The sequence below is a fragment of the Ranitomeya imitator genome, chromosome 10 (genome assembly GCF_032444005.1).
Source record: "Ranitomeya imitator isolate aRanImi1 chromosome 10, aRanImi1.pri, whole genome shotgun sequence".
NCBI lineage: Eukaryota > Metazoa > Chordata > Amphibia > Anura > Dendrobatidae > Ranitomeya > Ranitomeya imitator.
In genome coordinates this window covers 147,434,301-147,446,816 of record NC_091291.1, presented here as the reverse complement: position 1 = coordinate 147,446,816, position 12,516 = coordinate 147,434,301, and the positions used below count along the sequence as shown (strand labels likewise).

The 12,516-nt window shown below is 49.5% G+C and overlaps 1 protein-coding gene across 5 annotated transcripts in view; it reads left to right on the top strand.

Annotated features, from left to right (window-relative positions):
• Nucleotides 1–12,516, top strand: part of PRDM10 (PR/SET domain 10) — a 126,581-nt gene that overhangs the window by 82,183 nt on the left and 31,882 nt on the right. For all 5 annotated transcript variants that reach the window (XM_069741837.1, XM_069741839.1, XM_069741838.1 and 2 more), the window contains exon 12: nt 10,138–10,350. In XM_069741837.1, the coding sequence (XP_069597938.1) occupies nt 10,138–10,350 (213 nt within the window). The remainder of the gene's footprint in view (nt 1–10,137; nt 10,351–12,516) is intronic.

Genomic DNA, 12,516 nt, shown 5'->3' with positions numbered 1-12,516 from the left:
TTAGCATAATCCAAATCCATCAAATTTAGGGCAGCGCCTGAATCCACAAACGCCATGACAGAAAACGACGACAAAGAGCATATCAAGGTAATGGACAGAAGGAATTTGGACTGTACAGTACCAATGACGGCAGACCTAGCGGACCGCTTAGTGCGCTTAGGACAATCAGAAATAGCATGAGTGGAATCACCACAGTAGAAACATAGCCCATTCAGACGTCTGTATTCCTGCCGTTCCACTCTGGTCATAGTCCTATCGCACTGCATAGGCTCAGGTTTAACCTCAGGCAATACCGCCAAATGGTGCACAGATTTACGCTCGCGCAAGCGTCTACCGATCTGAATGGCTAAAGACAAAGACTCATTCAAACCAGCAGGCATAGGAAATCCCACCATGACATCCTTAAGAGCCTCAGAGAGACCCTTTCTGAACAAAGCTGCCAGCGCAGATTCATTCCACTGAGTGAGTACTGACCATTTCCTAAATTTCTGACAATATACTTCTATATCATCCTGACCCTGGCACAAAGCCAGCAAATTTTTCTCAGCCTGATCCACTGAATTAGGCTCATCGTACAGTAATCTGAGTGCCAGGAAAAACGCATCGACACTACTCAATGCAGGGTCTCCTGGCGCAAGAGAAAATGCCCAGTCTTGAGGGTCGCCGCGCAAAAAAGAAATAATAATCAAAACCTGTTGAATAGGATTACCAGAAGAATGAGGTTTCAAGGCCAGAAATAGCTTACAATTATTTTTGAAACTTGGAAACTTAGTTCTATCTCCAAAAAACAAATCAGGAATAGGAATTCTTGGTTCTAACATAGATTTCTGATCAATAGTATCTTGAATCTTTTGTACATTTATAACGAGATTATCCATTGAAGAGCACAGACCCTGAAAATCCATGTCCACACCTGTGTCCAGAAACACCCAAATGTCTAGGGGAAAAAAAAAAAAAAGTGAACACAGAGCAGAGAAAAAAAAAAAAAATGATGTCAGAACTTTTTCTTTCCCTCTATTGAGAATCATTAGTTGGCTCCTAGTACTGTTATGTCTGCTAATGAAAGGTGTAATGAAGGCAATCCAGAGACACAGTGTGCTTAGCGATCAGAGCGCACACAGTGATCTGACAAATACCCAAAAACAAAAGAACGAGCTCTGAGACGTGGAAACTCTGTAGACTGCACACCTGATCCTATCCTAAACACAACTAAAAGTGGCTGTGGATTGCGCCTAACCACTACCTATGCAACTCGGCACAGCCTAAGAAACTAGCTAGCCTGAAGATAGAAAAATAGGCCTGACTTGCCCCCAGAGAAATACCCCAAAGGAAAAGGCAGCCCCCCACATATAATGACTGTGAGTAAGATGAAAAGACAAAACGTAGGGATGAAATAGATTCAGCAAAGTGGGGCCCGATATTCTTAGACAGAGCGAGGACAGTAAAGCGAACTTTGCAGTCTACAAAAAACCCTAAAGCAAAACCCACGCAAAGGGGGCAAAAAAGACCCACCGTGCCGGACTAACGGCACGGCGGTACACCCTTTGCGTCTCAGAGCTTCCAGCAAAACAAAAGACAAGCTGGACAGAAAAAAGGCAACAAAATAGCAAAAAAGCACTTAGCTATACAGAGCAGCAGGTCACAGGAACAATCAGGAGAAGCTCAGATCCAACACTGGAACATTGACTAGGAGCAAGGATAGCAGCATCAGGTGGAGTTAAGTAACGAAGCAGCTAATGAGCTCACCAGAACACCTGAGGAAGGAAGCTCAGAAGCTGCAGTACCACTTGTGACCACAGGAGTGAATTCAGCCACAGAATTCACAACAGGGGCACGTGTGTGGACCTCCCTCGTAATGGGGCACTTGTGTGGAGCTCCTTCGTAGTGGGGCACGTGTGTGGACCTCCCTCGTAGTGGGGCACTTATGTGGAGCTCCTTCGTAGTGGGGCTTGTGTGTGGAGCGCTGTGGTGAAATATGTATATAGTGAAAATATGTGCAGGTCTATTGTGTGACTATCAGTAATTTAACATCTGTCCTGAAGGCTGCAGGTCTCACAGGAGGTCTCAACACATGTGTCTTGAGAAGGCAGTCAACTGTCTCCGATCTCACCAGGGGGTTGTGCTTTTTGAAGAGAGATGTCAATTACAGCCTGACACTATCTGTGGGAAGATTTACACAAAGAATCTCAGAGAAAATAATATATTCATTCGGGGCGTGGCCGTGGTCCAATCAAAAACAAGCAATTAGAATATCAACTTGAGGGGCTGGTCTAGAAATCTGACCTCCAGGGTGACTCTATAAATTTGGCTTGTATACATAAAAAAATTGTTCACATAATGGGGGCAGCCGAGCTGATGTGATCCAGTCTATATTCATCCTACCTCAGGGAGCAGAAGCCGACTACAAGTTAGCTATTTCTGTAAGTTTTCTTCTGTTTATTTTATACTGTTTTGCATATTTATAGGTCTTTTTATTACCATATTTTTATATGCTTTTTTACTGTAAGCACTGTACCTTTTGTATTAAAGCATAAAACTTTAACAGTTGAATCTTGTATGTTCTAAAGAATACATAGCCTTAAAGTGTTTGACCCTTATGAGTGGTAGGCAGTATTAGTAGTAGTCCGGGACTCATCGCCTGTGTGTTCTGTGAGTCGTGGCAGCGTGTATGAGCGGGTGTGTGGCCTGGGTTGGTGTGTGATTTATGATTGGCACACTCCAGAAATGTGATGCAAAGGGGAATATTTAATATACATACAGTAGTCACAAACGTTTTGGTCCGCGTGGACCTTCATCAGTGTGCTAGATATATAGCTGAGGTGATGTGAACCATATAATGGGCCCCAATACAGTTAGTTTGCATCAACTGGAGAGTGTTTAGGAAAACACTAAGTGATGTGGCAGTCCAGCCGTTGAAGGAAAGGAAAAAGGCGCGCAGAGGACTGTTGCAGCTACGCGGTATCCACTGCAAGTAGACTGTGCATAGGTAAGTGTCTGCGGGCTCTATAAAGCAGCAGTCCTGCTCACCGAACACACGGGGATGAGTCCCGGAAATATTACTACTACTGTCTGCCAATCACCGGCATCATACACTCTAAGGCTATGGGTTCTTTAGAGCATACAAGGTTCAGACTTATTAAAGTTTTAACCTTTAATAGAAAAGGTACAGCGCAGCGGGTGATGTGAGAGGATGTGTGTCGGATCTCTCCCGCCGCACTTACTATATCCAGGGCTGAATAGAGGTGCTGCCGAACATCAGGTACATCCGCTGGAGTGCCATTAAACCCAGTGAGCAGGAGAAGTTGGCTGGTGTGAATCTCCAGCCCCGAGATGATGCGCAGGAGAAAAAAGGATCCGGGGGCGGCGGGAAGTACGTGGACCCAAGATGGCACCGATGCTGAGGAGGCGGCAAAGGCAAGTGCAGCTTACCTAAGGAAACTGGAGGTAATCTCCAAGCTGGAGAGATTTGCCAGAACGGAGGAGGCGGTTCAGATGCGGCTGGGATTTGAAGGTGCAGAGGACTCAGGGGAGAGGTCGGATGGAAGTCCCCAGAGAAAAAATACGCTCAACGTATTGCAGAGCTGGAATATAAAACGGATGATTTGAAAAATCGTTCCCGTGGGAATAACTTGAGAATAATCGGTGTGCCTGAAAAAGCAGAGGGGAGTAACCCTACAGAGTATATTGAGTCACGGCTGAAAACTAAGGTCGGAGGAGATAGTGTCACAAAGTTATTTGCTGTTGAAAGAGCACACAGAGTATCAACTAGACGTTTACCCCATGGGTCAGCCCCGAGAACCATCCTGGCCAAAATTCTGAACTATCGTGATCGGGACATTCTACTTAGGAAAGTCAGAAATTTGACTGAGTTAACCATTGACGGCAATCGGATCTCTATATACCCTGACTTTTCTGCTGTAGTTCAAAAGCTTAGGATGCAGTTCGGAGAGGTCGAAAGGAGGCTGCGTGGTCTTGGACTGGCCTACTCGATGATGTGTCCGGCCAAGCTAATGGTGGTGGCTATGAACAGGGTGCATTTTTTCCAAAACCGGAGGATGCAACACACTGGTTGGACCAAAATTCCAAACCTATTGGTGCGGAGAGCGTCCGCTGAAGCTGGTCCCAGGAGTTTGGGACTCAATAGTTGTCTGTTTATAGATATACAACTGGTTGAGATTTGAATGGTCATGATTTATTTGTGGAAACGGGTGATATAAATGGAGTGAGTTGTGTTCGGCGGCGCAGCAGTGATTGTTTTGTTATAAGTGGGCGGGAGAGATGTAATGGAGGAGAGATAATTACAACAAAGAGTTTGGTGTCCAAACCTTCGGATCTATGTTAATGCCGGGCTGAGGTATAACGTTCCCATATCTCCTATAGAGATGGTGAATTTGGTATTCGCAAAGAGTTGATAAAGTTGTGGTGCGAGGGGGGCGGGTGGTTTCTGTGAGTTGGTGGAGTTGAGATTTCATAGTGGGGAAAGGGGGAGTTGGACTGGGGTGGGGAGGATGGAGACCATTGGTGAGGCAAAACGGATTTCAGTAGTTGGAGAATATGATGGGAGGTAGGGGGAGCTGGAATGTCAGGGGTCTCTCTAATACGAGGCGTACAGCAATATTGCAATGTATTATAGGCCCTCGGTGATATGCCTTCAAGAAACGCACCTGATTACAGAAAGACTAGCTGTATTGCAGAAGAGATGGATGAGGAAGGTGTATCACTCGACGTCTCCATATTGATTCACGCAAGCACCCCTCGTTTGAGGAAATAGAGGTGGTGATCGACAAGGATGGCCAATATGTATTTGTAGTCTGTAAGATCTTTAATAGAATTTTGTGTATTGTATCGGTGTATATTCCCCCGCCATTCTCTGAGAGAAAGTTAGAAGAAATATTGGAGATATCGGGCAGATGGGTTGGGGTTCCTTATAATGGGGGATGTGAATAATATTGCCAATGATCATTGCGATAAGGGGAGCCATTCTACACTAAGGAAGGAGGGAAATGAGGCGCCATTTTATGGAGGGCAAGAAATGGTGATAAGGATTGTTTTTCCTGGTACTCGGGAATAATGGCTCTTTGTCTCGGATCGATGTAGCGTTGGGAAATGATTTAATGGATAAGTTAGTGCAGGAGGTGGAATATCTGCCCAGAGTTGTATCCGACCACAGTCCATTAGTGTTATCGATATAGATAGAAGACCAAAGGAATATAGTGGGGCTGGGATGGAAGATCCACACCTTCTGGCTGCAGATCTTGGCCATGGGGAAGATAGGTGAGGAGATAGCGGGATTTTTTAGGCTTAATGAGGGAAGTGCAGGATTACATATTGTGTGGGACGCTATGAAGGCATACTTAAGAGGGACCTTGTTTAGAGAGATATCACGGCATAAGACTAATTCCAGGAATGCGGACAATGTAGTGATGGAGGAATTGAGAGCAGCAGAGGAAGCGCTGAGTAATCGTTGTTCAGGGGAAACTACAAACCGTATGAAGGCGGCTCAGGATGAGGTTAATAATCTGCATATGCGCAGGGCCGAAAGGTCTAGGGCATTTCTAAAGGAAGCTTTCTACGCGGAGGGTCACCTGCTCTCAGCGGTGGCATCGGCACAGAGAGACTCTTCACATGTATATGCGTTAAAATCTGAGAATGATACGTTGGTTACACGGGGAGAACACATTTTGGAAGGTTTTAGAGATTTTTATTGTGAGCTTTATGCATCAAGGTCACAGCATGTGGAAGGTGAGTTAGGTAGGTTTTTGGGGGAGGTGGACATGCCTAAACTATGGACAGAGCTGGGCGTGATGAGCCGCTCTCTGGAGCGGAGTTGAGGACGGCTTTGGCGTCTATGGCTGGGGATAGGACTCCGAGGGCGGACGGCATCCCGGCTGAAATGTACATGGTCCTTCATGCTGGGAGTATTTAATGAGTCGTTGCAGAGGGCTATGCTGCCAGCTTCTATGAGGGAGGCCATTATTGTGGTTATCCCCAAGGCAGATAAGGACCCTCAGTTGCCGGAGTCTTAGGGTACCGTCACACTATACGATTTACCTACGATCACGACCAGCGATACGACCTGGCCGTGATCGTAGGTAAATCGTAGTGTGGTCGCTGGGGAGCTGTCACACAGACAGCTCTCCAGCGACCAACGATGCCGAGGTCCCCGGGTAACCAGGGTAAACATCGGGTTACTAAGCGCAGGACCGCGCTTAGTAACCCGATGTTTACCCTGGTTACCAGCGTAAAAAAAAAAAAACAGCACATACTTACATTCCGTTGTCTGTCCCTTGCCGTCTGCTTCCCGCACTCACTGACTGCCGGCCGTAAAGTGAAAGCACAGCACAGCGCGCTGTGCTGTGCTTTCACTTTACGGCCGGCAGTCAGTGAGTGCGGGAAGCAGACGGCGAGGGACCTGACGGACACCGGAATGTAAGTATGTGCTGTTTGTTTTCTTTTTACATTTATGCTGGTAACCAGGGTAATCATCGGGTTACTAAGCGCGGCCCTGCGCTTAGGAACCCGATGTTTACCCTGGTTACAAGCGAACGCATCGCTAGATCGCATCGCTAGATCGGTGTCACACACACCGATCTAGCGATGACAGCGGGAGATCCAGCGACGAAAGAAAGTTCCATACGATCTGCTACGACGTACGATTCTCAGCAGGATCCCTGATCGCTGCTGCATGTCAGACATTGCGATATCATAACGATATCGCTGGAACGTCACGAATCGTACCGTCGTAGCGATCGAAATGGCACTGTGTGACGGTACCCTTACAGACCAGTTTCTCTCCTGATAGCGGATATTAAGATTCTGGTGAAGGCTCTGGCGAACAGACTGATCCGGGTAATTGATAGCGTGGCCCATTCTGACCAGTCGGGCTTTATGCCTAATAAGTCCACGGCGGTTAATTTAAGAAGACAGTATTTAAATATGCAAATGACGGCTGAAAATATGGGTAAAAGAGAAGTGTTCTCTCTAGATGCCCACAAGGTCTCTGACAGTGTGGAATGGAGTTATCTGTGGTCGGTGCTGGAGCCCTTAGGGTTTGGCCCAGTGTTTTGTTCGGGGGTGAGGCTGCTTTACTCCACTCCAACTGCTAAAATTAGGGTTAATAACCAACTCTCGGGTGGTTTTTCGCTGTCCAGAGGCACAAGACGGGTGTCCACTGTCCCCGCTGCTATTTGCCCTTGCTGCTAAAATAAGGGCAACTCCGAAGATTAAAGGATTCATTTATGGGTCAAGTGAAGAGAGGGCGGCTCTTTATGCCGATGATATTCTGCTCTTTCTGGGAGATCCTGGGGAGTCTTTGCGGAATGCAGTGGAATTAATTGCTTTAGACAAATTTCGGGACTGAAGATCAATTGGAATAAGTCGTGTGTTCTGCCAGTAGATGGCAATAATGCTTGTAGTGGGGAAGTGGAAGCATATACCAAATTAAAGGTAGTTCAAAAATGTAAATACCTGGGGATCTACACTGCTAATCCGTTAAATAGTTTTGAGGAACGCAATTTAAGTCGATTATTGCAGAGACTACGCCTTAAAATGTCAGTGTGGAGTAGGTTGCATCTGTCGGTGGGGGATGATGGTAATGCCACGGTGACTGTATGTTGCATGATGCCCCTGTCTGGCTGCCTCTGTGCAGATTGGGCTCTGTTCGGGGATTTAGTGTGAGGGGGAAAGAGGTCGAGACTTGAGCAAGAAACGTTGCAGAGGCCGAAGAATGAATAGAGGTCGTCACTTCCCAATTCCCGGATATATTTTATCTGCTCAGTGTCAGGGATGGGGGGATGGTAGAAGAGGGACGGATCCATGACTAAATCATTGCCGTTGAGTATGAAGGCAGGACTCTTCCAAAAGTTGGGGTCGCAATATCCCACTGTTAACCTTATCCAGAAGGTATGGCAGATAACGAAGCATATCGGGGGGATAACGGCTTCACCAAGTTCTCACCCATCTGGGATATGGAGGGGTTTAGTGATTGGAAGGAGCATTTGATTTTTCATGGGAAGCTTGAATCATATGAGAGGCTACAAGAAGGATTTTTGTACCCAGAGCTGAACCTTTCTCCGTACAGAAGAGTCAAACATGCGTTTCAGTCCCAATGTAGAAGGCGACCCGGAGAGATACGAACAGATATTCTGCTAGAGTTTATTCCAGGGAATGGTGGTACAAAGGGGGCAATATCCGTACTATATGGGGATCTCTTACAGGCCTTTTTCAGAGATTATCAATGCTAAAAGGAAATGGGAGACAGATTTGGGAGAGATTGATGATGATTGCTGGGATTCCATCCTCGAATATGTGCCCAAGCTATCCATGAGTGAACCTATATATACAAGGAGTGATGTATTTCTATACATTAAGGAAAGTGTACAATGTTATGGATCTGTGAATTGTTTCATCAAGTTTTATGTTCAATTAATAAAAATGTATCTCATTTAAGAAAGAAAAGGTACAGTGCTAACAATAAAAGGTATAAAAATATGAGAATAAAAAATGACAGAAATATGGAAAAACAGTGATAAATTTAAAGCGATAAAACTTACAGAAATATCGAACTTTGCATTCTGATTCTCTGTCTCTGGAGGGGGGATGAGTATGGAATGGCTCACATCAGCTTCCAGGCTGCCCCCACAGGCGAACATCTTTCTAAGTGTAAAGGCCTAATTTATCGAGTCAACCTGGAGGTCAAACTTCTAGACCAGCCTCTCAGGATAATATTATAATTGCTGGTTTGTGACTGGACCGTGAACGCTCCATCAATGAATATATTATTTTCTCTGAAACGCTTTGTGTAAGGTTTCTGATAAATAGATAGTGTCAGGCTGTAATTGACATCTCTCTGCAAAAGAGGCAGAAGGTGTGAAACGTTTCCCCTTCTTGGTTCTTAGCAAGACCCCCTGACGAGATTGGAGACAGGAGACTGCCTTCTCAGGATACCAAATGCTGTGACCTCTGTGAGACCTGCAGTCTCAGGACAGATGTTATATTACTGCTAGTCATACATCCATACCTACACATATTTCACTACAGTGTGTGTGTGTGAAGCTCCTTCATAGTGGGACGCGTGTGCGTGGAGCTCTGGCACTGTGGGGCATGTGTACGTGGAGCTCTGGCACGGTGGGGTGTGCAGAGCTCGGGCACGGGTGCGCGGAGCTCTGGCACTGGGGCGCGTGTGCGTGGAGCTCTGGCACTGTGGGGCACGGGTGCGTGGGGCACGGGTGCGTGGAGCTCTGGCACTGTGGGGCACGGGTGCGTGGAGCTCTGGCACTGTGGGGCGTGTGTACATGGAGCTCTGGCACGGTGGGGGTGTGTGGAGCTGGGGCGAGTGTGTGCAGAGCTCTGGCACGGGTGCGCGGACCTCTGGCACGGTGGGGCACATGTGCGCGGAGCTCTGGCACGGTGGGCACGGGTGCGTGGAGCTCTGGCACTGTGGGGCGTGTGTGCGTGGAGCTCTGGCACGGTGCGGGTGTGTGGAGCTGGGGCGAGTGTGTGCAGAGCTCTGACACGGTGGGGCACATGTGCGCGGAGCTCTGGCACGGTGGGGCACGGGTGCGTGGAGCTCTGGCACTGTGGGGCGTGTGTGCGTGGAGCTCTGGCACGGTGCGGGTGTGTGGAGCTGGGGCGAGTGTGTGCAGAGCTCTGGCACGGTGGGGCACGGGTGCGCGGACCTCTAGCACAGTGGGGCACGGGTGCGCGGTCCTCTGGCACGGTGGGGCGCATGTGCGTGGATCTCTGGCACGGTGGGGTGTGTGGAGCTGGGGCGAGTGTGTGCAGAGCTCTGGCACGGTGGGGCACAGGTGCGCGGAGCTCTGGCACGGTGGGGCACGGGTGCGCGGACCTCTGGCACAGTGGGGCACATGTGCGCGGAGCTTCAGCGTAGTCTGGCCCTGCACTCGTCGGCTCATGCTTTAATGTCTTACTGGTGGAATCACACTCCGGGAAATGTAATCGGTCGTTTCATTTTGAGATGGTTTGTAAGAGGTGAGATCTACCAGCCCTGCAGAGAGCAGTGTGCGGCCAGTTCCGACATCCCGGGGTCTTCTCCCGCTGCTCACAATATCCCCCTCGGAGTGGATCTTACCCTGGAGCTTTGATCCTGGATGCAAATTGTTGTTGTTTTTTCTTTAGGACCTTCTCCATTTCGAGAGTAAACGGCCGCAGTATGAGGACAGTAGTCCATCCACGATCAATGGCCTTGACCAAACGGGGCTATCCTTGGGCCCACCAACACCGAGCACTGTGGACCCCCAGACCGAGAGCCATCTCCTGCAGCCGCCCCTGCCGGCCTCGTCTCAGAGCAGCCTGACGGCTGAGGACATGCGGAGGGCCAAACGCATCCGGGTATGACGCGCGTTCTCCGCTCATGTCAGCACAATCCTAAAGTCTCTTTATTTCTGTATCTTGTATGAACCTGCGATGGTCTGATCACGTGTTCTGTATACTACAGGACCACAGTATTACTGTGTATAGTAACTGTCGGGGTCTCCTCCACCTCGTGCTAGACCCCCGGCTGCCATAGCACAATCACATTGCGGAGAAGGGGCAATGGGCACATGACGGCAGCGTGCCCCAGATCGTGCACTCTACATGCCGCTGTCCATATGTGTAGCCCAGCCATTATCTGCTGGGAAAGATGGCTGCCCCGTTCCACATGTGGGAAGGATCGAGCCGCTCTCCCCAATGTGATTCTTAGGCCTCTTTCACACTTGCGTCGGTACGGGTCCGTCGCTATGCGTCAGGCCAACGTACCGATGCACGTTGTGAAATTATTGCACGACGTGGGCAGCGGATGCAGTTTTTCATCGCATCCGCTGCCCATTCTGAAGTCCGGGGAGGAGGGGCGGAGTTTCGGCCGTGCATGCGCGGTAGAAAATGGCGGACACGACGTACGAAAAAACGTTCACTTGAACGTTTTTTCGTGCCGACGGTCCACCAAAACTTGACGGATCCGTTGCACGACGGACGCGACGTGTGGCCATCTGTCCCTAATACAAGTCTATGGGCAAAAAACGCATCCTGCGAGCACATTTGCAGGATCCGTTTTTTCCCCAAAGCGACGGATGCCACACGACGCAAGTGTGAAAGAGGCCTTAGTCTAAAAATGCCCAACACTGGAAATCCTACGTTTCCAGGGTTTGAAAGCACTTTATATTCCTGATTCTAGTGTCAGCAGCCATCAGCAGCGGCGGTAATTCTGGTGTCAGCAGCCATCAGCAGCGGCGGTGATTCTTGTGTCAGCAGCCATCTGCAGCGGTGGTGATTCTGGTGCCAGCAGCCATCAGCAGCAGTGGTGATTCTGGTGTCAGCAGCCATCAGCAGCAGTGGTGATTCTGGTGTCAGCAGCCATCAGCAGCAGTGGTGATTCTTGTGTCAGCAGCCATCTGCAGCAGTGGTGATTCTGGTGTCAGCAGCCATCTGCAGCAGTGGTGATTCTGGTGCCAGCAGCCATCAGCAGCAGTGGTGATTCTGGTGTCAGCAGCCATCAGCAGCGGTGGTGTTTCTGGTGTCGGCAGCCATCAGCAGCGGCGGTGATTCTGGTGCCAGCAGCAGTGGTGATTCTGGTGCCAGCAGCTATCTGCAGCAGTGGTGATTCTGGTGCCAGCAGCCATCTGCAGCAGTGGTGATTCTGGTGCCAGCAGCCATCTGCAGCAGTGGTGATTCTGGTGCCAGCAGCTATCTGCAGCAGTGGTGATTCTGGTGCCAGCAGCTATCTGCAGCAGTGGTGATTCTGGTGCCAGCAGCCATCTGCAGCAGTGGTGATTCTGGTGCCAGCAGCCATCTGCAGCAGTGGTGATTCTGGTGCCAGCAGCCATCTGCAGCAGTGGTGATTCTGGTGCCAGCAGCCATCTGCAGCAGTGGTGATTCTGGTGCCAGCAGCAGTGGTGATTCTGGTGCCAGCAGCCATCAGCAGCAGTGGTGATTCTGGTGTCAGCAGCCATCAGCAGCGGTGGTGTTTCTGGTGTCGGCAGCCATCAGCAGCGGCGGTGATTCTGGTGCCAGCAGCAGTGGTGATTCTGGTGCCAGCAGCTATCTGCAGCAGTGGTGATTCTGGTGCCAGCAGCCATCTGCAGCAGTGGTGATTCTGGTGCCAGCAGCCATCTGCAGCAGTGGTGATTCTGGTGCCAGCAGCTATCTGCAGCAGTGGTGATTCTGGTGCCAGCAGCTATCTGCAGCAGTGGTGATTCTGGTGCCAGCAGCCATCTGCAGCAGTGGTGATTCTGGTGCCAGCAGCCATCTGCAGCAGTGGTGATTCTGGTGCCAGCAGCTATCTGCAGCAGTGGTGATTCTGGTGCCAGCAGCTATCTGCAGCAGTGGTGATTCTGGTGCCAGCAGCCATCTGCAGCAGTGGTGATTCTGGTGCCAGCAGCCATCTGCAGCAGTGGTGATTCTGGTGCCAGCAGCTATCTGCAGCAGTGGTGATTCTGGTGCCAGCAGCAGTGGTGATTCTGGTGCCAGCAGCTATCTGCAGCAGTGGTGATTCTGGTGCCAGCAGCTATCTGCAGCAGT